Here is a 27198-nt window from a genome sequence, read left to right on the forward strand (position 1 = left end):
CGCAAATTATGCCCATTGGGCATGCTAATTTCACTTTGGCGTTTGCTTCCGTTAAAAGTCTACAATTACGGCTAATAGCTATTAGCCAGCTGGAATGAATGCCAAAATCAAATGCAACAGTCACAGCCACAGCCACAGCCCATTCATTATCGTTAATTGCGGTAAGCAGTTGGTGTCCGTATTATTACAAATTAACAAATCACTTAGTCTGCCTCGCCGAAAGGAGGCGGCACGAAGCCAGCCCGAAACCCGATTCCCCCTAAGCAGCAAAATTAATTAACTTACATTGTAAAGTTTAACAATTTGAGAAAAGAATCTGGAGCGCACTTAATTTGAATTTATGCCAAAACATTGTAAGGGCGAGTGCCAAACGGGGTCTTGGGGTCGACTGGGCGATTCCCCGGAATTACCCGCGGTACAACCAGAAGGGCACACAAATATTCCTGACTGCACTTTAACATATCTCATAACAGATATGAGAAATCTGTAGCTAAACATTGAGTGCAATCTATTATCTAATATTTGTCCTGAAATATTATTCATTTATTATCCGGAGTCCGGACATAGTGCAGCTCTAACTCGATTTAAAAATGTAATCATAAAGTTTTTAGAACGTTAAAATATTATATTTGAAATGGAATAACAATTCGTTCCAGTACCCAAGGCACATTTATAATCGCCTCTTATTTGCAGCCATTATCGTAAATATTTATTTTAAATATTCAATGCCCAGCCATAAAATGCTGAACAACCTTTGCGACCCTGGATAGCAGGCTGTAAAAATTCGCCAAAAATTGCCATTAGGCCTTAACGCTTCGCTTAACTCGTTATTGGAGCTGAAGTTGATTTCGACAAAAGTTTTTAGCCGGCGGCAGTTCTCGTTCCGAAAGCAATTATCCTCAAGGAAGTGTATTCGACTTAATTGATTTTCCAGCCGGCAGTCGTTACGGTTTTAAAAGGATTTTAATAATAAGCGCATTCAGGCAGTGTCTGTGTATTAGTGTGTGTATGTGTGTGTGCCTGTGCGTGTGGGTCTGGGTCTGGGTGTATATCCTTTGTGCTTTGTCCAAGGGTCGGTTCGCCTTTCTCTATCCTTTTGCTTGAAAAGTTCAGCGCGCATTTAGATAACAAAATTTCGTCGGCTCTTTCACACTTTGCCTCTTTTGGGGTCTAAGTAAATTTCGCAAGTCGGACGTGGACGTGGACGTGCCAAGGCCCTGGGGCACTAGGTGCCCAGAGCGGGTTGAAGGTTGCCGATCCGATTTCATAGGTTGAAGTTCAAGTGGTTGTCTGTCTGTGTGTATTTGACCGGAAGTTAAGCGCCCCTTTTTTCTGGACGAGTCGCTTTCTAAGCAGCCTTCTGAACGGCTCTGACCGGCAGGGGTGAGGTGTGTGTGTGTGTGTGTGTGTGTGTGTACTTTAAATACAATTTGAAAATTGTGTTTATTTAATTACCCGGAAAGCATTCAGTTACGGCTTTTCCCCCAATGCTAAACACTTTAATGCTGCCGCCCGATTGGTTTTCATTGCAATCGTTTTCCCTGCGCCACAAATAATGCTATTAAAATTTGAGTGTTTGGTTTTAATGTGCCACACAAAATAGAATCGGATCCCATATGGGAATAATAAATAGAAAATGTATCAAGCAAGACTTAAAAACAATTAATATGCCCCTTGAATTCTATCTAAACAAGTTACGTGCTCTCCATTTCATTCTCCTCCCACACTGCCTCAGGCTTAAGCCTTCAACACCGAACTGTGGTGGCCCATGGTTTCATAATTTCTCATGGAGAACCCAAGTTCTAATTTCTTGTTCCTCCAGCCTGCATGTACTGCACTCCCTCGAATGAGTGGACTGGAGTCGAGCGGAGCGGAGCGAAGTCCATGAATCCCTGGCAACGGTCTGGTCTGGGCAACTTCATCAGCATTTCGAGTAGCATTTCCATTCATATGCTGCGCTGGAGCCGCTGCCTTGTCTCTCCCCCTCCCCCTCCCCTCTCTTTCGCTGTCTCTTTGTAGTCTTGCATCTCTGTCTCTCTTGTGCGCACTCGCTCTATGTTAATTTTACAGAGCTCTATGGCCACGACGCCCCTCATGTTTTTTGATGATGAAGAGGTTTTTGGCAGGCAGCCAAAAACAACGCCAAAAAAAAAAAGAAAAAGAAAAAGGAAGAAGAGAAACCAAAATTACGAGTATTTTTTCTTTGGACTCCAAATAGACGCATGCTGCAGCGGGGCACAGGACAAGGGCTGCACCGGGCTGTGTGTGTGGAGGCTTGGCAATGAAGATGCCCAAAAGCAATAACAAATAACACACACACACACGCTCGTACAGGAAGAAGAAGTCCCCCCCCCTCCTTGGCTTTAGTTTCGTTTTTGCCGCTTGGTTTGATGAACTTCCTCCCATGGCGGTTTTTGCCAGGGAGTTGCCAGGGAGTGGCAGTGCCGCTGCCTGCCTGCCTGATTCTGATTGTTTTTATAGATGGTGCGCTGCTTGTTGATTTTGATGATGATGATGATGATGATGATGGGGCGGGGAAATGATTATAATGATGAGAAGGATGCTCATGATGTGGATGATATTGATGATGGTTGTCCGACTGCTCTGCTCCGCTCTGCTCCGCATGCATTGCTTTATTTTTGTGTGGGTTTTGAGGGAGTTTGCCGTTGCTGTGGCTGTTATTGTTGTTGTTGTCAACGCTTCGACCGCATTTGCCACGCTTGATTTCGTTAATAGAAAATTTAATTGCTTTTATTGATACTTGGATGGAGCCAGTGTTTGGCAGTGATTGTAAATGGGATTACACGAGTGCAGAAGTGCGGGGCAGGGGCAGGGCAGGGGCAGGGGCATTCAGCTGGCTGCTAAATGGAGCAGCTGCATGAACGGAAAATGGGGAAAAGTTAGGCTCAATTTCAGTGCTCTTAAATGTTGCAGAATTTCGATTTAATTTTCAGCTTTATGGCTGCCAGCACACGTCTGACCCCCCGAAGCCATTAAAGCCAATTGCAGTTGATGAGTCTCAAAGGCGGGCAGGCGGACACCTCTGGTCGGCCAGTAGGCGACAACGACTCCTGGTCGGGCGGTTAACCACAGCAGATATGGCGCATACACAGCCACACTGACTGCAATTTGCATATGCCCACAACCGAGAGAGGGGACAGAGAGAGGCAGAGAGCGGGGTAGCCAATGAAGCGAGCTTTTCCCTTTTCTTGTGCATGTCAATCAGTTCATCGAGTGCCGGGCTTCGGCCAGGCTTCCATGGCATATTGATTGCGGGTAAGTTGAAGTCCAAATCGAAGTGGAAGTTAAAGCGACTGCAACACACAACAAAAGAAATCGCTTTGGAGTATTGTTTGGGGCAGTCTGATGGACTAATTACGTTAATATATTTGAAAAGAAAAGTCAAATCGAAGCTCATCAATAATTACAAAGGCATCCGGGAGAAAATCCACAGTTAGAAAGTTGAAAATGAAAACGAACTCTGACTTCAGGTGCCCTCCAGCCAGCCAGACACAACAGACACGAATGTCAGTCAGTCAGGCAAGGCAAGGCAAGGCAGGCAGGCAGGCAGGCAGGGCGCAGGCAGTAAGCCCAACCAACACATTCACTGCCAAACCCAAGCACATAAACACATCAATCTTAATTAGAGTTTCACGTCTCCGACGCTGAAGTGGCTCAGCCCTCCACATTGATAGGGAAGTCCGCCTGGAGGGTCTCCTAGTGCCTGGGATCCTTGGCTGGCTTTGATTCACGCTGCCAGTCAATCGGTGGCCAAAAGAACTTTGTTATTCTCTCCATCGATTGCCCAACTAATTGCAGTTGATGTTTTATTTTGCTCGCTTTGCGGTTCGCACTGCCAAGGGGCTAGCACTAGGTCTGGCATCAGGCAAAGAGCACTCGATAATTATAGCATAGAAAAGCTAACTTGTTGCGGATGCTTTGTGTCTTATTATGGGTTGTATATTGTATATTCCTGGTTATTTTTGATACATCTAACAATTTAATTAGTTTAAATATAAGCCAGAGGCGAGAACTAGCAGAGAGGGAGGGCAGAGCCCGAGCCCGAGCCATCAACTGGTCTGCACTGAGCACAGAAAATTAAGTGCAACCACAATTCACAGACGCAGACACAGAGACAGATACAGCTACAGATGCAGACTCAGACACCGACACGGACACGGACTCAGTTGCAGGCAATAACCGAATGCATCTGGTTTTTAGCAGCACAGAGAGAGAGAGCGAGGGAGACGTTGCAACTGCACGGATAGAACCTGGCCAGATGGCAAGACTTTTAGCACTCCAGGGATAAAGTTTCATTAAGAGCAGCCTAACATGGAGCTGCTCCACAAGTAAAATAAAGCCACAGACTGAAGCAGAGACAGACAGACGGCAAAAGAGAGAGAGAGAGAGAGAGATGGCGAGCGATAGAGACAGACAGACAGACAGACAGACAGACCAACACCCCGAACTATCATACTTCAGATGTATGAGGCACTTCACTTCAAATTGCACTTGAGGCTTATGACACACCCAGCCTACCCCAGCCCCATTTCTCAACCCCATTCTGCATTCTGCATTCTCCATTGCCTGGTCGAGGACTCCACTTCAAGTGCATGTGAAACCGCAGTTGAAAGGCATTTATTGTACTTGTCATTGTTGTTGGAGTCGCAATCGGAGCTGGAGTTGGAGTTGCTGCTCAGACTGTGGTTAGTTGGCACCCCTTTAGGCCGGGTGCCGGGCGTTGGGCATAGAAAAAGGCCTGGCTCGCTCTCATGAATGCCAATGCATCAAGGGCTCATAAAAAGATGTAGGGCGTGTGGGGCTAGAGGCTAGAGACAAGCGCGTGAAGTGGATAATCACGCCAGCTGAGAGTAAAAATCTAGCGAGTGGAATAAGCTTTGGCTGCTGCTCGTGATAGTCACTAAAGAATACCATTACAAGTGCCCATCTCTAGCTCGCCAGTGCTGAATGCTGCGTCTTTTTGTGTGTGTGTGTGTGCTGGTGTGTGTGTGTGCTAGGCATTTGCTAAACGACCCTAGTTAACCTCCGGGCCAAATAATTTGCATCAAGCACTTGCACCAGCGCCATTGCAGAAACTTTGCCAAAGAAAGCCATGCTCGGAATCTGGTTGTGCCCTTCGGGATAATATGTTTTGCCTGCTTCCCTTTCCTTGCCTTGCCTTCCCATTCCCATTCCCTTCCCATTCCCTTTCTTTGTCTTCCTTTCATTTGCCGACACTACTCGTATCTGTCTCGGGGGTCGGCAGGGCGCTTGCTTATTTTAGTTATGGCATTTGAAGCATTTTTGCCAAGTTTACAAGATTATGCGCTTAGTGGCTGCTCGAGCATGTTCTGTGCGGATCGAGGGAGCGCCACACTGAAACTTCCAGCCGTGCGGGTGTTGAAAACTTTGCAGCCTCTCTGCTAGGTGCAAAATGAATATGGGCTTGTGCCCCTGCCTGGAGTGTAATTAAATTGCAGCCAAGCCAGGCCAGGCCACCTTTAGAAGTGAGTGTGTGCCAAAATTAAAGTTAAAGTTGTCTGCGAATTAGGGCTTTTAATTGGTGAACATTTGCGAATCGGCTCCAGCAATTGCTTGGATTAAAAGCCAAAAGGGTCTAAAATGGGTCCACTTCGAGTGGACTGGCACATTTCAATCAAGCTTCTTTCCAGCGACATAATTTGCTTTGTTTCCCTCTGATCGCTTCCAAATGCAAACAGAGTGCTCCTCCACAAACGTCAAAGCTGGCCGAAAACAATGTCAGTCAACAGCCAACACTCAGGCTGCAACACAGCACACAGGCCCCCGCCCCCCAGACATAGACACATACAGACATATGTACATACATACTCGTACATCACTTGAAGCTAAACATAAACAATTTATGGAATTTATTAAATTGGCCAAGAGGCTCCCATTGTGCTAGCTACAAAGGCCCTTGGGCCAGAACAGAAGGGGAACAAACAACAAACAGGCAAACATTTTACAAACGGACGAGAAAATGTTTTTCTTTTTATACACATACCCTTGAACGTGCAGAAGGTCAGCTGGTTTTTTTAACAAATTTCTGTTAACATTTTTAAAAATTATAAACAACAAATTTTAAGCGTAAATTGTTGTGCTTTAAATGTACGAAAATATACATCAACTTTGGATGAGTGTATCGTATAAATGCATCTTCGACCAGGGTATTTAGAGCTTCGACACCGGAAGCCATAGATTTGCTTTATTTTTCCTTATTTTTTTGATGGGCCACAGAGCAAACACTTGAAGAAATTTATGACAATGAGCCAACAACTGTGAGTGGTCATAATATAAATAACAAGTGGGGCAGTGGGCAATTGGGCCGAATGGCCGATGTGCGCTGGGCGATGGGCGATGGGCGTTCCGTTGTAGACAGGGAAGAACTGGGCGTGGTGTGGCGTGGCGTGGCGTGGCCAATGCGTAAACGTAACTGACCGTGCCAAAAGTGTTGTTTTATGTGTGTGTGTGTGGGGGGCGAGTGTGCTTAAGAGATTCAACGGCTCATTGTGCTTGATTGAAGAGGGAATGGCTGCGAGTTGGCCCGGGCTAAGGGATTGCGTATTCTCTGGATCTGTAGATCTGTGTGTGTGTTTGTGTGCCACATGTGCCTGCAATTGGGAAATTATGCCCAGCGGACACAGACCAGAGTAAAGTGAAAAGCCGGATGCTTGGCTTTTTGGCCTTTTGCCCTTTGGCCACCTCCCACCTCCCACCTCCCCCTGCTTGTCCGTATACCAGTATCGAAATGGGATTTCATCCACTTGCCAGATTGAAGGCAGCCACTTGGCCACATACATTTTTTATGCCCGCTGTTGCTGTTGCTGCTTGGCAGCTCCTCGGCGACAGCCTGTTGAAATTTACGACAATTTAAGTTAAACGGTTTGCCAAGACACGAACCGAAAACGAACCTTTCCCGGCCGTGGCAGACTGTGCCTTATTTTGAGTTAATTTAATACACCTCGTTGCCTAAGCTTCGCACTTTGATTGAACAAAATAAATGAATGAAACTCGAAGATTTTTCCCTTTTGCCACTCGAAACTTTTGGTTGATCCCTGACTAACCTTTGTACTTTGTGTATTAAATTTAGTTTCTGTTTTCAGATATTAGTTTTGGCTCTTACAATTTTTGTTAGATACTTAAATTACCTGTCGGTCTTTATGCATTGTTGATTTTGTTGCTGGCTCATTGTTTTATCTAAAAAGCACTTGAAAGAATGCAAATATGTGTGCAATATTAATAAATGCTTCCTTTGAGGAGGCATCCAAAATAATGTAATATTAAACTGCCGAAAATACAAACAATACAAAATTTAAAATCCTTTAACTAAAATCCATTCCAATTGTGTGAATAAATATATGAAAGTATTCTATTTAAAAATATAAAACTAAGCCTGAGTAATGTTGATTAGATGAAAACTGTTAGTACTATTTAGAGGCCCAATTAAGACATGCAAAGATTTATTTATCTATGCTGCTAGTATAAATACGAGTAGGTTCAATCAGCGGCGCAAGCTGATGGGCAGATCTCAGTTAATAACTTGACTTTAAAAGCATGAAAATAAATCATCATCTCCTCCCACAGTCGCTACCGTTTGCTGTTGATTTTTAATTACTGAAACTCCACCTTCAGCACCGCCAACGTGGAACCCTCAAAAGACATTGAAACAGATGTCCAGGGAACTGGGGTGGGGGAGGGGAACAAATAAAAATTTACATTTGGCCGCAAAATAAAAAGCCAAAGAGTTGGCCACAAAGTTGCTGAATAATTCAACGAATGTCCTGCCAACATTTTAATTTAAGTTTGCGCTTCGTCGGCCGCCAAGATAAGAAATTGTTCAAGACACCGAACGGAGCGAGGGAGTTGGTTGTATTTATTTACACTTTGCTGCCCGCCAAATGACAGCCACAAAAATTAATAGAAAAGTTTCCCCAAAGACACTCGGCAAATAGCGAAAGGGAGACGCGAAGGGGAAGGCGATGGCGGAGGGGGCGGTGTAGGCGGAAAGGACAAATTATGCAGCAATTTCATTTTGATATTTTTGTCAACACAGGATGAAAGGATGTTAATGTAAATGACCGCCCCGAAAGTAGCCCCGGAAAAAAGGGAAAAGAAAAGAAAAAAACTTTTAATAATGTCTCGAAAGAAACATTTTTTTTTTTTGTGCTTTCTTTTCGACGAGCCTTTGTTCTAGCCTGGTCCCGGCAACGGCCAAAAGAGGAGAAGCCACACAACTCTGGTTCACACTTCATTTGCAATTCTAAGGAGTCCGTTCTGGTCCTTTTGTTTTGGCCAAGGACGTGGACTTGCCATTCAGCCCGAGCCTAATTATTATTTTCTGCGAATTTAAGTCCTGCTGGCTGCTCCTCAATGTAAATTATGTTTACGATTGCATACTCGCTTTGCTGTCCTTGAATGGGCGGCGGCGCCCACAATGCAATGCCATTACTTTTTATGCCTCGCCTCCCTAGCAGCTCCTTTGCTCTGGCCTGTGACCCTGACATGGGCTTATGGCCTGGCTTTATGGTCCAGTTGCGACAGTTGTGGCAAAAGTTTCGGTCCGCTGATGTACTGGCAATCTGACAGAGAGTCTATGAAAGGCAAGACCTTCAGAATGGGTTGGATAGCATGGATCCTTATGACCTTTCCGCAATTCCAAATATTTTTAAAGAGTGAAAAGCATTTCAACCGCTTGGCATATGCATTGACGATGATCCAATTGTACAGTTGATAAATATATATAAATATTCGTAGTAGTATTTTCTGGCCAAACAAACTCTTATTAGCTGATCTATGTTGTCACGTGTAATTGGGTGTGAATGCTAAACCCAAAAATATTCCATTTCAAGCCTTTACGTGATCCAAATAAATATGAATATTTATTCTATAACATTTAATAAGCCCAATTCACACCTACTTTTCCACGAATTCGCGCTACGCCTAATAGCCGCCCCTAAACCCGTCTGTCTGCTTGTCCGTAAACGATTTCCCCGCATGCTGGCCAAATGCCGGAATGGAATCCCTGGCATACGTACATATGTTAAATGTCTGTACGTGCCAAGCTGAAAACAAGGAAAGCGACGCGACGCCACGCGACGCCCTGTTGGCCCACTGTCTCTACTCGCAGTCCCAGTCCCAGTTCCCATTCCGCATTTCGCTTTCCCGGGACTCTCTGTCTGTCTGTCGACATATCTTAATTCCCATAACCAGGCAAAAGTCTGCATGAATTTCAAATTCAATTTGGCGCATTTTACATAATTTATTAAACAAAAGGCTCAACATCAACAACAGCAACAGCGACAGGAATAAAAGCGGGGAGGGAAACGGAACGTTTTATTGCATGAGCGACGGCTAACAAGTAACTTGTTTGTGTTTGTGTGTGTCTGTGTGTGTTTGTGAGCCAAGCTTGACTCTGTGTGTGTGTGAGCCACGCTTGGCTTTTTACATAAATAATTTAGGTGTGAAGATTAAATCGTTGCGATATGGCTGAAATTTTGTTGACAACTTAATTTGCAAAGTAGTTGCTGTGGCCGGAAGGGGCGCCCGGAAATGCACTCGGCTGCTGGGCCCAGTACGAGTGGAGTATGCAGCAAATTGTGATTTAAATTAAGCCTCGAAAATGCTATCCAACAAAGGACCCAATCGCTTAAGTCACGCAATGCAAACAGGAAGACAACACCACGCATACTTAATCTGCCTCGCAGTCCAGCGAACAGTACACACAGAGAGAGAGAGAGAGAAAGGGAGAGAGAGCTGCTTGCAACGGCAATTGAATTATTGAAAAATTAACCAGCTCGGGGGAAATCGGGGAAAACATGGAATGCATTTCTCGGCGCGTGAGTGTGTGAAATATTGCATGAATAATGCAATGCAGCACACTCACGAGCACTCCACTCACTCCGCCGGCTGTCGATGGCAGCACTTGACACAGCTTAACGCATTTCCTCTGCCTCCGTCTCCGCCACTGCCTCCGCCACTACCGCTCCGCCTTTCCCTTCGCTGGCTGCAGTTTAATTGCCGTCATCTGTTTGTTAATTGCTACATAATTGTTTGAAATAAATTTACTTACGATTCGTTTCGTGTTGTGTCGTTCAGCCCCAGCCGCAGCCCCCCCTTCACTGTTCTTCTTTTGTGCGCCATTTCGTTTCTTGGCAAGGTGTTGCCGTTCGTCGAAGCGCCGACATGGCGTATGAGTAATGTGCTGCCGAGTGTCAGAGCACTTTTGATTGTCGTGCAGGCAGTTGAATTTTCGAAGGGGTTGACGAGCTGCTGAGGATCGCCCGAGTACATTGTATTGTATTGTGAGTGAGTGGCATTCCGATGATTAATTCAGGAATAACCAGCTGTTTTTTCTGGATTTTTTTAGTTCCCGCTTCATGAGCGAGTTATCCGCAATTAAACCGGTATACCAGCAGATTTGTGTTCATCACATAATTTGTGCATCATTTATTTAAACGTTGAGCACAGTCCAAATGTGGCCGCAGTCACCTGCCAGCTGCCAAATGGCTTGCCATGGCCCACACCTAAAGAACGCTGTCATCCAGTGCGAGCTGCAGCTAAGCTGGATCTGACGCGCAGGCAACATAACTCACGGGGCGTGCAGTCTGCAGCAAGCAGCTGAAAGTGTGCCTTGTCCTCGCCCCGCCACATCACAGCGTGCTGTTCAGCTGCTGTTGCCTGACTGCCATGCTTTATGTTTTCGCTCACTTTCTGGCACACTTTCTAACATATTTTTGTTTGTTTGCTTTTATTTGCTGCTGCACGCGCTGGCTTTGAGCTGTTGCAGCTGCCACTGCCACAGCCACAGCCAGTGGAGCTGCTCCTGCAACTGGAGCTGGAGCTGTAGCTGGAGCTGTAGCTGTAGCTGGACGCAGATTTTCAGTTTTGTGCTTTCGTGTCGTTATGAATAATGAGTTTTCTTGGTGCGATGCAATTTTCGCCATGCCCTGCTCATTGTCAATGCCGGGACTCGATTTAATTAAACTTCGTAATGAGTTTTCTGTATCGCAGCTCAATCAATCGGGCCTGAAGCGAAATTGAACCATTTAAATGGCAAGCCGGCACTGGCATTGTCTTGCAACCGATTAAATTGTCGGGAAAGGGGACTCAACCAAACAACAAAGAACTTGTAACATCCACAGAGACTTTGGCCGAAACAAAAGTACGAGAACAAGTACGAGCACGAGTGTCTTCCATGTCTTCCTGCCATGTTCGCAGTTCAGTTGGAGTTCATTTGCCTGCCAAGTTGGCGAAAAGCATTTTTGCCGCATCCGCAATTCGTTTTGCGGTCTCCACACTTCCATGGAGTCTGCCACTGCCTGTCCCGAATACTATATATGCAAGTACATACATATGTATATATATATTCTGTGGCATGTATTTGCTTGGCATTCTTAGACACTCTCCCTGGATGCCTCACTCACTCTGGCTTGTGGACTCACGTGAGTGCATGGCTGTGCACAGAGTGCCATGTTGCTGCTGCTGTTCGGGCTCCGAATCTGAATCTGAGTCTGAATCTGGTTGGTGTTCGCTCTATGCCAGAAAGTAAACAATTTGCACAAAGCATTTCATACGTTGGCAGACTCTTTTTTTCTTATGAAAGTTTGATTAACAGTTCCTCCCGCACCCCCTCCCACAGCTGTCCGTCGCTTGTGGCGATGACTTTCTCTTTGCTTGATTTTGAGGAATTATTAGCAAGGTAAACTTGGCAATTTATCCTTAGCTGTTGATTAAAGTTTGAGTAATTTCAGTTGGGCTTCAACGCTTTAATGTAAATAAGCGCCGTCTTTAATGCCTTTGGCATACACACACACACAAACACACACACGCACACACGCACACTCGACCTGTTGGCTGGCATACAGAGTCTGTTGCCATTTAATTGCATAATGACCGAGAGCTGGCATTTAATCAGCTCGTTTGTCAACAAAGTGCATATATCAGCACATAGAGAGAGAGAGAGAGCGAGACAGAGAGAGAGAGTGGGCGAAGACGGGCTACTCCTCCGCCGGACGATGATTTGCTCGCCTTGTCAAACGCTAAACTAATTACGTATACGCAATGTGATTATGGGCTTGCAGCTGATTAGGCTACTGTTTGGGGGCAGTTGGGGTGTCTGTTTGGATGGCTGGTTGCTGGTAATGCGCCGTAAGCTGTGCTGCAAGATCCGACCCATTTAACAGCTGTCGTAAGCCATCATAATGACCTGAACGAACCGAACCGCCTGGAGGGCAAGCGGGCGGTCGGTCGGTCGAACGGGCAGTAAAAAACGAGCCAAGTGCCCGTTGTTCAAATATTTGTTGACATATTGCGGATTTAAAATGATTTGTGGCTGCCAATCCCCGGGAATTAAACAAATACATTTGAATAATGGCTGGCAATCAGCAAACAAAACGCAAGACTGATTGCCGGCAATAAAAATGGACCATAAAAAGCGATAACATCATATTTATAAGCGGCACTCGCCTTGGGCTCCACACCGCACAGTCCAAAATCAAGACATCCCAGCCACCAACCGCTGTCATGGACTCCGTACCCAAGGAGCTCCCAAGGCGGCGGGAAGCGTTGAAAGCGATTATATGCGTAAATATAAAAATGGCAAAAAGACAAATAAACGACAATAAACGGGGCAGCCGAAGTATTCCCAGCCCACCCGTCCGTCTCCAGTCCCATGAAAAATAAACGGAAAAAATGGCCAACAAAAAAAATGGGCCCCATAAAAACGAAAACAGAAGAAAGGCCAGCGCAAGCCTCTGGACCAAATCATCTTATAGCACAGTGGGAAGCAACAAATCGAATTGTGCTCATAATATAAATCCTGTTGAAGGCCGTTCAAATTGCAGATAAAGAAAATTTAATACAATCAATGCTGTTACTTGAAAAGAGCAAACAGTAGCTAGAATATAAACTCTAAAATTAGTGGCTGTGCTATAAATATCCTTTGAAACTATTGATAACCAATTACTGCCAAGGGAAGCTCTCACCCTTCACCACACGCAACAAATTTGTTGAGCAACCCATATATAGAAAACCAAAAGAAAAGTCAGCCGAGTCACTTGTACTCTACTCGTATTTATTTGATTGCAAACAAATATTAAGTAACTAAAAAATATTTAAAATATATTTAACATAGTATAAATTAATATAAATTCAAATCTAAATCTTAATGATGGTATAGCCCCGGTACAAACCACTTTTAAATGGTGTTTTTGCCTGTATACCCCACAGTGCGTACAGTTTATTTGCGGACAATGCCGAAAATCGAGTAGGCAGCACGTCTGGCCAAAAGTTTTCTTTTGTGTGGGCGCTTTGTTTATGACAACCATTTGGTTGGCCGAGATTAGGCTGGGGGGGGGGGAAAACGGCAAGGTAAAAGCTGCTCTTGGCCTGGTCATCTTTTCCGCACGCCCCCACCTTTCTCTCTCACTCTCTCTCTCTCGCTCTCTCAGGCATTCACAACTCGTTCTTAATGCGAGCAAAGACGTGGCAAGTGTACGGCTCCAGATATTTGCATTTGCACTTTGAATGCGCTGCATTGTCGGGCCTTTAAATGTTAAGCTGCAGCCGTAAAACTTTAAAGACCCGTCTGAGGCGCCAAAAAGTATAACAGAACCCCTAGAGGCTCACACGCACGGCAGGGCAAAATAAATTTGCCAAAAAGAAGTGACTGTCAAATTTGCTTTGCGATGTGTTTTTTGATGTTGGTTTTGTCGTTATATTTGTCCATTTTTTTGTGTGTGTTTGTAGGGTATTGGGAGTCGTAGCTGCAGCTTAGAGTGTATGTCGGATAATAAATATTAAATACTAAATTCAGCATAGCAAAAATATCAACCTGCGGATAGTCCATGGCAAATGCTTTGTCAATGTTTGGCGTATCCATATTGCGATATATTCAATGCTGGGTATCGAAAAGTTTAGCCCTCGGGGAAACTCACGGGGCTAGCTCATTGAAAGTGGCTGGCACTTTTCAGTGGCGGCATTTTGCAGGCGCTTTTTGTTTGCACAAAGCGCAAAGCCAAAAGGCGGTTTAGGACTGGCAATGGTGGATTGTGGGCGGTTGGTGGATGGTGGAGGGGTGAGAGGTGCACGTGCCGCCGTCGAGCCTGATAAATTGAATGGTCAGCTGCGTTTGCATAAAGAGCAGGAGCAGCGGTAGCAGCAGCAGCAGTAGGTGAGGACCGGCCAGAGCCCTTTGCATAGGCTGGCCAAACAGAATTTTCCAACAGCACATCCTGAATGGAACTCTGACTGATTGCCAGGTGCCGAGAGTCAAGCGTTGAGCGTCGAGCGTTGAGAGTCGTGAGTCGAGGGCTGAAAGTCATGTGAGCCATGTTGACACAAGCGGCAGGAAAAAACGAGTCTGAAAAAAAGACACTCGACTGCAATATCAATAGAAAAATGGAAGAACAGTGTTAAATTGACCAGCTTTTATTGGGATGGGGGAGCGGGCTGGATGTGTGAGAGAACGGATAAGTTGACAGGCCTGCCAGCTGTTATCCTAAGGGCTAGGGGGACTGGCGGGACGCACAGACAAATCTCAGTGACGATGAAAAGCTGCTCATTAAATTGCAGAACATCAAAAAAGTACAAACATTTAAATGGCAAAAAGCTGCAGACAGGTTGCATCTGTCCGTTGAAATTGAAAAAGACCAAAGAGCTGACCGAAAAGGGATAGGAAAAGTGCGGAGTTTGGGTGAGGGGTGAGGGGTGAGGGAAGAAAACGTACAGCTAAACTAGACGAAAAACGTGCTAAAACGTAAATCAACAGCGAAAATCGTGTTGAGCATTTTTTCGTAGCTGAAAAGGCATAAACAGCAGCTGCTCCAGCAGAACAGCAGAACACGACAGCACGACCCGGGGTACGAGGAGTAGTGAAGTGAAGTAGAAAACTGGCAGCAGCAGAAGCATACAACAGAAGAAGGAAAGAAACAGGCAACAGCCAACAGAGAGCAGCCAGCAGCCAGCAGGCAGCAGCCAGCAGGGAGCGGGGAGCTGTGGCAAGCAACTTTACCAGTTGTCCAGTTGCTGCAAAGCAAGAGGAGAGACAGCACTGGAGAGAGGGACCGTAATTCAATATGCGGCACCGTGTTAAAAGCTGTAAAAATGCTTAAGCGTTTTTCAATTTACCAGTTTTATTTTACGGACAGGACAGCGTTGGAAACGCTCTCCGAAGCGAATGCGATTTGCTGCTAACTCAAATTTCTTAAATGCTTGTGGAACGCTCATTTGTAAAGTGTCCGTTCCGCACAGGACGATGATGAAGCGCAAGGATTTGTCTGCGCATAACGAATATTGGCACTGACTGTCTGTCTGCTGTCCCAGAGACAAAGTGAACGAGTAGCAAGAGGGTAACCATTTTAATGCATTTTAGGTATGCAATTATTTCGAAGGGTGAAAATATTCGAGCCACCATGCCACTGAGGTGTCCGGGAAACTTTTTTATTGAAAATATTCGCACTAGGAGTATTTTTGCTGTCACTCCGCCTCGCTCAGCAGGTTTCACCTTTTCGCCATGGAACTTTTGTGCCGGGAAAAACAGGAAAAAGTTTGCGCTGCAGCTAGGAGCAAAAGTGCCAACGCAGCCAGAAACAATTAAACTTGAACTTTTGTCATAAAATGAATGAATGGAATAAATGCAACTAAAAATAACAAAAAACCCAAACCCAAACCAAAACTGAAAGCACAGCGGGAATTTCTGCCATATCAGCAAAACATGACGACAACCAGAGCCCGGCAGCAGCTGGACAGTCGGGCAGCCGTGCAGCCGGGCAGCCGGGCAGCTGGGCAACGACCAGGACCAAATTCCTTGTACCCACCCGTCCAAGTTTCTGGCTTGGCTAATTAATTTTTATTTATTACCCATATGAAACGGGCAACCAAAAGTGTTTCTCCAATTAAATTATTTTGCCGGACAACTGCCGGCAGTGAAATTAAATTAATTAAATGCTCTAACTCGGCGCCTTCCTTTCGTTTCCATTGCAGGCAAACACACGCGCCTGGATACCCAGCAGACGGCACAGGAAGGTAATTAATATGGTGACTCCGTTTCTCCTCTGTCGCCGCTTCATTGGGGTCGTCGCACATGGGAAATGGGACAAGGGACAACGGGCCATGGGCCATGGGGCGTATGCGCAATGTGCCGCAGTGCAGTGCAGTGTGCAGCACGGAAGGGAAGGGAAGGGAAGGGGTTCTGGTTCTCAAGCGGAACCCAATGAATGTCAAAGTATAAGCTGGAAAATATGTGTGCACTTTTTTCTGTTCGCCCCCGGGCTTTGTGCGGGCTCCAATGTGGCAGGAAACTTTTAAGCAAATTAAATTAATCCTGCACTGCTGCGCTGCGCTGCGCTGCGCTGAGCTCAGCGGAGCGGGAATCTGGGCTCCCATGGGTCCCATCTCCATGAGTGAATATACGAGCATCTTTTTGTTGTTTTGCAGACGCGGACTTTCCGCGATTCGCCGAGCCCATTGCCAATGTCACCGTCTCCATCGGTCGCGACGCCCTGCTCGCCTGTGTCGTGGAGAACCTCAAGGGCTACAAGGTGGCCTGGGTGCGTGTGGACACCCAGACGATCCTGTCCATACACCACAATGTCATATCGCAGAACAGCCGCATCAGCCTCACCTACAACGACCATCGATCGGTGAGTTTTGCACCCATTTCGCCCCCATTTTCCATCTCAACTGAAGCTGCTCCTTTGCGTAGTGGTATCTGCACATCAAGGAGGTGGAGGAGACGGATCGTGGCTGGTACATGTGCCAGGTTAATACGGTAAGCAGCTCTTGATAAATTTAAATATTAAATAAGCTTAAAAATGTATCCCCCCCCTTCTCGCCGGCAGGATCCCATGCGTTCGCGGAAGGGCTATCTCCAGGTGGTGGGTGAGTATTGAACTACATATCCCGGGTCGACGGTAATTGACCCCTTCCATCTGTGACCGATTCTCCCCCGCAGTTCCCCCAATGATTGTCGAGGGCATGACCAGCAACGATATGGTAGTGCGCGAGGGTCAGAATGTCTCGCTGATGTGCAAGGCACGCGGCTACCCCGAACCCTATGTCATGTGGCGCCGCGAGGACGGCGAGGAGATGCTAATTGGCGGGGAGCACGGTAAGCGCATCCTGCATCCTGCACCCTGCACTCTGCACCCTGCTGCATGCCTTAATGCGGTTTCCTTTCTCTCCACACACACACACAGTGAACGTGGTCGATGGCGAGCTGCTGCACATCACCAAGGTGAGCCGCCTCCACATGGCCGCGTATCTGTGCGTTGCATCCAACGGAGTGCCGCCCTCGATTAGCAAGCGGGTCCATCTGCGAGTGCAATGTGAGTAAATGTCCGTAGTCGTAGTAACAACGAGTAGAAAACAAACCAAAGAAATATTTGATGTATGCCAGCTAGATCTACCTGCAAAGTGTTTGCGTTTGGTTGTTCGGCGCAAGAGGCTTGACTCTGTGGGCATTGACTGCAGCATGTCTGAGATGTGGCTTTGTTTTAATTTTCGTGGCTATACCAGACTCCCATAACGTTTCAGTATCTGATTGGGATTATTTTTTGGCTGTTGTAGCTGGATCAGAGGGAATAGAAAAATAGATAGACTTTATTTAAAAAGACAGGAATGAAGGGAGTTTGGTCTGTGATTCGATCACCCAATATTTATTTGCTGCGAATCTCCCTTAATTTCTACCCTCAGCCACAAGGCTTAACAATAAAATATTAACGCCTCAAAGTACATAAATATATATATGTATATATGTATATGTAGATACAATATGATAGCTCTTAACGTAACCAATTTAACACTTTTAACCAATTCCATGCATCAGCATTTCCATTGGTTCTGTTGTTGCCGGGCAACATGGAAGCTCCGGAAACGCCAAAAATAACGAAAAATCCATTTTGGGCTCAACTCTTATGCAATATTTATGGTCCGTGCAGGAGGGACAGGGGGATGAGCTAAAAGGAAACATTCACCAATGTGGTTGGGACGGGCAGAGGAGCGCTCTCAGTTTAATGCGTAAAATACACAAAACAAGGCTGAGGCTGAGGCTGGGGCTGGGGCCTGGCCTGGGACTGGCAGTGCCTCTGTGTTGTTCCCCCGTGCCCCATCGCATGTTGCCACTGCAGTTTTTGGGGCAATAACCGCACTTCGTCCCCAACATTGGCATACAAAACAGAGGTGGTTGGTGTGGCGCCACCCACGCTCTTGGCCGAAAATCGACCAAAAGCTGCAGTCACGTTAAATTAATTTACCTGTGAGAGTTTGATCGTGCGTGCCTCACGTGGACACTGCTTGCTGAAGATGGGCAAGCCTTCCTTACAGTCTTCTTTTATGTTAAACGAAATATAGTCCGCCGCAAAAACCGCTTCCGAAGCACACAAAAACCCGTAACAAACAAAGCCTAGAACAGGATTATAAATGATCAAACCACGCAAGAATTTGATAATCATTACTCATCAGAATATACTCGTATTTATTTGTATATTGAGTTATAGCTGGTACTAGTAGTTTGGGTGTCAAAGCTAAGCTATTGGACCCCTCTTTTGTGTGTTAATAATACAAAGATAATCTGCATAGATCGTATTGCTAATTTAATAAATTTAAAAATCGTGAGTCACGCTGCCTTCCCATCCCTAGCATCCCCCAGCGTCGTTGTGCTGATGCACTGCGCTCATTTCGAGCTGTTTGCAGGCGTTTTGTTTGCCTGTTTGTCAGCAGGTGTTATTTTGTGCCCTCGTGATGTGTGCGTGGCCAAAATGCGTTCAGCATTCACGTAGCAGCTTTTGTTGTTACTACCGCACACGCACACACCCACACACAACCACGTAGCAACAAAAGCTATTTACGCACCCACACCCACACAGCCACACAACCATAGCGACATCCACACAGAGGCTCCGTTCGTTGCCTGTGTCCGAGGCACAATCACTCGCTCTCAGGCGCGCTTTTAATGACTGAGTGCATTTTAATCCAAAAACAGTTTGTAAACTCACGTAAAATGCAATGCAAAATGTATCAGCAAAACTGGGCATGGGAGTGGCTGGAGAGTTGATGAAAAGTCAGTGATGTGTGCGCTGGATGCTGCTAATGGCGATGCGAGTGCTTCTGGATGGATATGTGTTTGGGTATGGTTTTTACTGGATGAGTTTGGGTATGGGTACTGGTACCCAGGGATGGGCATGGCGATGGGCATGGGGATGTAAGTGTGGGTGTGGATGAAATGAAAACAATATGGGTGTGCAGGACAACCGATAAAGGCAGCCACGTGACAGGATATTGGCTACGAGCTAAAGGTAATTGAAATGGATATTACGAGCCGCTTTCAAAGTGAAAAATATTGTTCGTAGAACTTAGGGCTTAAATTATTTATATCTTAAATTTAAGTTTCTGTCTTCAACTCCCCTTTTTCGACAGTTCCCCCCATGCTCTCCATTCCCAATCAGCTTGAGGGCGCCTATGTGGGCCAAGATGTGATACTCGAGTGCCACACGGAGGCCTATCCGGCATCGATCAACTACTGGACAACGGAGCGCGGCGACATGATCATATCGGGTGAGTTAAAGCGCCGATATATACATACATATGTAAGTGTAGGAGATAGGCATATGCCAGTGTCGCATCACGACTGATGGGCGGTAATAAAATGCAATAAAGGAGTCGAACATGGACCTGGCGGGGGGTCGTCGGCCATACGTTTATTATCTGAAAAGCGTTTGTAAGTGAGCTTACAATGTAATCAACATGCAGACCGACGCCTCTGAAACTCAGTGGTCTGGTCCCAGCTTGCCGAGCAGAAAATTGTCATGCGAAATGCGCAAAAAAAAACCAACAAAATTAAAAGTCCCATCAGGAGGTCTCATGTAAGAGACCCGAGTTGAGCTCCGGCAGTTACTGCAGTTGCGTAGGAGTCGCGAGTCGATGTTGGGAATGTTGACGTGGCATCCTCTCTTTTTTTTATTGTTTTACATACGAATTTTCAGTCATTTTTGCACTCCCTCTGCGCTGCCAGCGGTTGTTCGCCGTAAAATGCGATGCTCATACGCACTGTGTGACGACAGGCTTAAAGCACACATTCATACTCATCCAGAGACATTGTGCAATGGCGGATTGTGCATCCTTTGAGTGTTTCGCTTTTATTGTGTGAGGTTTCATCTCATCTCTTGCCTGGCAATGGCAATGGCGGTCGGTCAGTTCATAAGGTTGATAGCAATCCGTAAAGCAGACTCAAGTCAGGGAATGTCAATGTCACTGTCATTGTCATTGTCACTGTCAGCAATCAGAGTAATCAGAGATTAAAATTTCACGGTATGCTGCACTGAAAATCATCTGAAAATGGTGGAAATTAACAACTATTTAATGGGGCCAAAATTATACGTTTTTGCTGAATTATTGCTTTCCCAATTCGGGTACAAAAAGAGCCAGAATCATAAGCTTCCAATTACATTTCTATGATTTTTCATTAACAATTTAAATAGCAAATGAGAAACCTCATCAAATTTTGTTCATTTCTGTGCTGCATATTCGGAATTCACTTTTGAAATTGGCGCTGAATTCGAATGATTTTGATTTGATTGAATTAGTAGAGCTGCAGGCATGCGGAAACACACAATGTTTTTAATTAACCTCAGAGCTCAGAGAACGCAGAACAGACACAGAAAACAGAACGCAAATAACAGAATGCAATGCAAATTAAATATTATCAACATTGCAATAATCAAAACTAATAAACAACATTTTTGCGCTGATGCGCCGCAGCATTGACAAAGTGAAAATGAAATAAACAAAAATGAATGCACGCACAAGCCGAATCGAGTCGAGTCGAGTCGAGTGGAGTCCGTGGGAGGACCAGCGCAAATCGAATAAAGCGGAATGCAATGCAAAATGTCAGAAAATATTATTTTGTAGCGGAAATTATTTTAGCATAATCACACACGCTGACGGGGGTTGGGGCGCTGAAATGCCACAGGCAGGGAAAAGCGCGTACGAGCGCAAAGCGCCTAAAAGCATGCAACATCATGCGTTCGATGCCGCAGCTCATAATTTCCATGCAATGCATTCAAATTGAAATGGAAAATAATTACCATTGTGTGTGTTCCTCGTGCCCAATGCCTCCTGCCTCCTGCCCTTTATCACTGTGATTGTGTAAATTGTCAGAAGTGCATAGGAGGGAGGTTCGGGTCGCCGACCCCTTTTTGGGCTCCATATTTACAAATCACTTTTTAATCCCAGCCCTCGAACAGATTGGTTTGTGCGGCAAGCACTCCCCACTACCCCCTCCCCTCTTGGAACTTGTGCTGTAATAGGCCCCAAAATCCAATCTGATCCCCAATCTAAGCCCACCTTCATGACTCATCGATAGCAGCCCATACGAGTGGGCATAAAAACTGCGCTAAATATAGACGCGCCTTTGATGGACTGCCATTCGGTTCCCCTTTTTGCTTAAATGTCACTTTGTTTGTTCGATAAGAGAGCGGCGATAGGCTCGGCTTTGGGCACATCCACAACTCAAATGCCAAATTATGACCAGGCCTTGGATATCATGCATGCATACATATGTATGTAGGTAGGAAAAACTGAGCCAAGAATATGACATTTCTCATATGCACACACGCACGGGGCAAAGGAAAGGCGACAGCACAGGACAAGGCAAGGCGTGGTGAGGTGAGGCGAGGCGAGGCGAAAGAGTCGAAATGCGAACTGAGATATGAAAGCGCCGTGGCGGCCATGATGTATGGCTAACAGACACCAAAAGTTTGGGTAATAAATTTTAAGCGCTTTCGCATAGAGTTCTATACGACTCTCGGCGAATAGAGACAGAGAGAGCAGCTACAGAAATAGAGAAACGATTGAAATGTCTGGCAAAGACATGAACTAGGAGGAAAGACAAGAAGATCCATGAGTTTAGAGAATATTTGTACTTAATTTTTAACGTAAAACATTCACTGATTTTATTGCATTATTTATTTTATTTATTTATTAAATATCAAGTGAAGTAGCTCCCAAATAATATCTATCAGTACCCTTGAATAATTGTTAGAATTCATCCGTTTCTAACTTGATAAACTTCCCTCGCTCTGGGTCGGCTGTCTCCAGCACATGGCATACATCACAGGTAGACTATATGGCAGTCGGCGGGACAGCAATTCTACAAGCTGTTCAAGAAACCCAAAACTTTCATTTAATGCGGCTAGGTATTAAAAGCATAAAGTTTTGTGGAAGACAAGGCAGCAGAGCAGGGCGAAAGGGAGCAAGAATTGCTGCCGCCGATGATTATGAGTAAAATTATATATTTGCGTGTCAGACGGACTTCCTACTACAATATACTCGTATGAAGGTTGTACGAAGTTGGTATTGTATAGGGATGTGGAAAATGTATCACAAAAGGTGACTAGGGCTATAAAAAGAAGTCGCGAGTGCGGGTCACATGCATGTGGAACGCTATATGGAAAATTGTTTCCCCTTATTGTTTAAGGCTCCCAAAAAAAAAAAAAAAGAAAATGCCAACAGGAAAAAGAAAGCATGAAAACTAAAGACATTTGTCACAACACACAAACACACACACACACACACACACACTAGCACGTGAACAGACAAAGGACAACATGTCGTATGAGTAACATGCGATATCGCCTTACAATGCGCCAAACAATCAAAGTGAAATTAAGTTTATATATTTAATGCTACTTACTGGCAGCCATTTGACATCGTAGTCGTAGTCGGAGTCGTAGTGCCAGTCCCAAGTCCCATGCCAAGTCTCAGTTCCAGAAAGTAGGCAACACAATACGGAATGAAACGAAACGAAACGAAATTAAAGCCGCAGCCGGCAGAGAACAAAAGTTTTCTTTTAGATTTTCACTGATTAATGAGAAAAGTTTTAGTTGGCGATGGCGATGGCAATGGAAATGGTTGAAGAACTGCGCCAGTTTTAATTACACATACACCCAGTACCCAGTACCCACTACCCATTACAGGGGGGGGGAAGCGGCGTAATTAGTTGGAGTCTCTATTGAGAACGCGACTCGCTTCACTGCACATAAGCAGGACTGGCAACAGCAACAACAACAACAACAGCAACAGCACCCCAGTCCATGTAGGTGACATTAATTAATTGATTTTTTGCGCACAAACAGATTTTTGCAGCTGCGCTCTGCTTTGGTTCTTTTCCAGAGAATGCTGAAAAATTGTCACTTTAATTTACAGAACTGACAGCTTGAATTATTCTGCATTTTTCCATATTTTCAGACACATCGCGGGCTGGCGATAAATACGAGACCACATCCACAGTCAGCGGCTACACGAAATATATGAAGTTAAAAATCCGCGCCGTTGGAACCAACGATTTTGGCACCTATCGCTGTGTGGCGAAAAACTCCCTGGGCGAGACCGATGGCAACATCAAGCTGGATGGTGAGTAGTTATATTCCTTTCATATCAGTTTTATTTGTTGATTTTCTTTTGTGCACACATTTTACATATGAAAAAGGTTCAATATATTGCTTAAAAGAAACAAAAGAAATGTGCAATGGAAAACTCTACTTTGAAATTGAACTTTGTCTTTAATTTGACAACATATTAATGCATTTTTATGTTTTGTTTATTTACAGAAATGCCAACACCAGCAACGGCAATTATATCCGAGATGGCTATGCTCAATCGCAGCTATGGTGAGTTGGCTATTAATAATTAAGTTTATTCAACATATCGTATTGCGGGTAATTTTGAACTCCACGTATACCCGTTAATACTCCATACTGCAGTTCAGAACCGTTTTCTCAACTCCGTAATTGATTGAATATATCAGCCATAAGCATCAGCATCACAGCATACATTTTCTGCTTGGTCATGAACTACATATGATTATAAGGCATACAATATAATGGGTTTTTAATTTTATGCACTGCAAAGCACAACCTCATAGTCAGCACTATAATATTCCACACCAGCGCATTCATCTCGATCATTCACATGAGTTCCCCGTTTCTATAATTCGCAAGACTAATTCGAAAGACTTCTCTTCTCATGCCTGAGCCACTGCTTTGAATCTGAATCGAGTTTTCACTTAGGAACTGTTTAAAGCACTTTGAAAGCGATAGGAGGGCCATCTGGCACAATGACTGTAATCAGCACAAACAGCCGAAAAATGGATGAAACCACCCTCAAACCGCACACAACACCAACACCATAACTCGTATAGGGGCCATTCCACACCTCATCCTTGTTATCCACTCCATCAAGTCAAAGTTGCATGCGATTTCTGTGTCCATTTTTCCCTGCTTTTGTTGGTTCCGTTATTTTTTGTTTTGGTTTGTTCCTCGCTTTGGGTTTTGTTGCCTCTTCAGTGTGCTATTAAATGCAAATAAATGCAGAAATTAAATAAAAATACCTTGGCATACACTTACCCTTACCGTTACCTTACCTTTACCATCTGTGTGTGTGTGTGTGTGTGTGTGTGTGTGTGTATATATAAATTCATTTTTATATGGTTTCTCTGTTCTTTATTTCTGAAAATTTTCCCTCCATTTGAATATTTCTTTCATGCTATGCCCTACTCCAAACTCCAAACAACCTACCAACCAACCAACCAACAACAACCGTCATTATTCATATACCGTGTTATCCCGAACTCTCCCTGAACTCTCTCTCTCTCTCTCTATCTCTCTCTGTCTGTTTCTCTCGGTCTGTGTATATCTCCTCCTTGACTGACGCTTGCTGCATAAAATTAAAAATATATACAAAATATAAAGATGGCAAGAGACGTCATAGAAATAAATTTGACTCGGCTAACGCTTTGCCTGATTATGGGGTTGAGGAGTGGCGTGACGGTGCACAAGGTAAGTACAAGCTCTACCAACTGCATACCATACCCCTCCATACCTATCCGTAGCCATAGCCATATAGCCCTAACCCCAAACATCATCATCTTGCCCATCTACTCCTAGCCCTACCTACCCAGTCTTAGTGGCATTTATGGTCCGTGCTGCACTTTTTCTTTTTTTCCCCCCACAATTTGCACATTGCCAGGGCAGCGCCAGGGCAAAGTTTCCCCCGCTTTGAGTCAGCGTGTTGTGTTTTCCTTTCATGGATTTCATACTTCAAGTACGTCGCCGTGTGATCTCATAATTTCAATGTTCTTTGGCGCCTTTTCCTCCATCACAGTGGCCAAAAACTTCCACGGCGAGACAAATATTTCCGCTTCCCTGTTTTGGCCCAAGTGCTTAGCCCAAACGCTAAGAATTAATTAAATTTTCCCCATTCTGTGCGCAATGACGTTTGCCGTTCGGTGGTGGCTTTGCTGTTGTTTTCATTCATTCGCATTTCGCGGCAAATACAAAAGGCATTTCATTGCTGAAGCAGGTTGCTGGCATCTTGGATTTGTGAAGTGCCAAAAGCACGAACGCAAGAGGCAATAAATACGAATTATAGCGAAGGAACTTTAGTTTGCACAAGAAATAAGCGGGCTGTGAATGAGTATTATTTGGAGATTGCTCAAAATATTTAAATATTAATCATAGGAATATCAGAGACCTCAGTGTTCTAGCTTCAATAAGATATCTCATCTCAATGGGATTGTTGAATGGCTTTCAATTTAATATTCTCTATATTCACAGAGAAAACACTCTAGTGAAACCTAAACATTAAATTTGATTTGAATACCATTCTTTTTCATTAAGTAAATTCTGCTATAGTGAGCCTGGCGCACACACCAAAACACATTGCGAGTCGTTTAAGATCATTTTTCAACTCGAAATAAATTTAATAAATCCAACATTGCAAATTCCTAAAAGCCACAACAAATTCTTCCAACCACACGGCCAGAGCAAAGCAAAGCGAAAGAAGAGAGAAAAAAAAACCAACTTGCTAAAAACATACAAATAACGAAAAAGAAAATTTATTTGTATTTTATTCCATTTCCAATTCCAATGGATGTTAGACATTTGGAGCATTGCATTTGTCATGTTCTGTGGCTGAATGCATCAGCGTGGCTGTGTCGGGCTCTGTGTTGATCTGTTGATCCCTTTTGTTGGCAGCCGGATAAATATTGCAGCAATAAAAATGCCATCGAGTGGAAAGTGCCACAGCAGCAACAGCAGCAACAGCAACAGCAGCAACAATATCAACTCGAGCACCAGCAATAGCAACTAGCGACAATGTTGATTGACACTGACATTCTGTCGATGTCAATGACCAACTCTGTCCGTCCGTTTGCCAACATTTGGGTGGGACACGTGTCCTGTTGCTGCATGCGTTTTATGGTTTGTCAAATGTGGCGGCTAAACTCTGTACGGATACGGATACGACCCAAATTAGTCGGTGGCAGGGATCCATATCCCGGCCACAGAAAGCAAATTAACCATGAACATTGGCTTTTCAAATTTTCTGCTACATGCTCTTGGGCTGAATTAATCCTTATTGAAGCAGCAACCAGAAATATTTTGGTTCTGGCTCTGGTTCTGCTACTGGGTTTGTTTTTGTCTGTGTTTATTGCATTTAAAATGCAATTATTTAAGGCACGCGTCCGTAAAATGCCGTTCAACCGACTGCACTAATGAACTGAAGCCAAAATGCTCCAGCGGGGGCGGAATGATGGCTGGGCTTACCCGAGTCTCCTCTCCACACTCCTCTGGTCGCCTCTGCTCCGATCTGGCCCTGTCTGGCTAGAGCCATAGTTTGGGGGCTCTGTCTCTGGCGCTGGCTCTGGCTCTGGAGGCATTCGTGCATTGCAAGTGCCCGAAAAGGAGAGAAAAAAAACCAAGGAAGAATGCGGAAAAAAACAGATAAAATGCCTGTTCATGGTGGGTGAAGCCAGTAGGGGAGTGAATGTGGGTAGGGGTATGTGGCAGTGTGGGGTCGAGTGGAAAAGGCTTTTCTTATAGTGGGCCGTTGACTTTATTGATTCAACATTGGAGTTTGGTGCCCCAAGCTTCCATGTTTGCCCTCGGGAAAGACGGGGCAGTTAAATGAAGAGACTTAGGCGGAGATGCAGAAGTGGAAGAGAATGCAATTAGGGGCTGGAAAATGCTGTTCATTAAGGTTCTGGCCAAGTGGTTTTCCGAGTAACGGTCAGAGGATGTCACGACTTCAAACATACTTAAATAATGTCAAATCTGCAAATAAAGACCACGTAATATTCGAAAATATTTAAAAATGAAGTCAAATGGAGAGGAAACGACTCATTGA

At 44.8% G+C, this 27198-nt stretch overlaps 1 protein-coding gene across 2 annotated transcripts in view; it reads left to right on the top strand.

Annotated features, from left to right (window-relative positions):
• LOC111081371 (Down syndrome cell adhesion molecule-like protein 1 homolog) overlaps nucleotides 1-27198 on the top strand; it is a 92573-nt gene that overhangs the window by 60205 nt on the left and 5170 nt on the right. Inside the window, exons 3-12 of one of the 2 annotated variants that reach the window (XM_041592255.1) lie at nucleotides 16003-16044; nucleotides 16456-16661; nucleotides 16724-16789; nucleotides 16860-16899; nucleotides 16973-17128; nucleotides 17217-17345; nucleotides 19435-19572; nucleotides 23263-23427; nucleotides 23625-23684; nucleotides 24765-24851. In XM_041592255.1, coding sequence (XP_041448189.1) covers nucleotides 16003-16044; nucleotides 16456-16661; nucleotides 16724-16789; nucleotides 16860-16899; nucleotides 16973-17128; nucleotides 17217-17345; nucleotides 19435-19572; nucleotides 23263-23427; nucleotides 23625-23684; nucleotides 24765-24851 — 1089 coding nt within the window. The remainder of the gene's footprint in view (nucleotides 1-16002; nucleotides 16045-16455; nucleotides 16662-16723; nucleotides 16790-16859; nucleotides 16900-16972; nucleotides 17129-17216; nucleotides 17346-19434; nucleotides 19573-23262; nucleotides 23428-23624; nucleotides 23685-24764; nucleotides 24852-27198) is intronic. The other variant, XM_041592256.1, reaches the window with a different exon arrangement.

The sequence above is a fragment of the Drosophila obscura genome, unplaced genomic scaffold, assembly GCF_018151105.1.
Source record: "Drosophila obscura isolate BZ-5 IFL unplaced genomic scaffold, ASM1815110v1 contig_179, whole genome shotgun sequence".
NCBI classification, from domain to species: Eukaryota; Metazoa; Arthropoda; class Insecta; order Diptera; family Drosophilidae; genus Drosophila; species Drosophila obscura.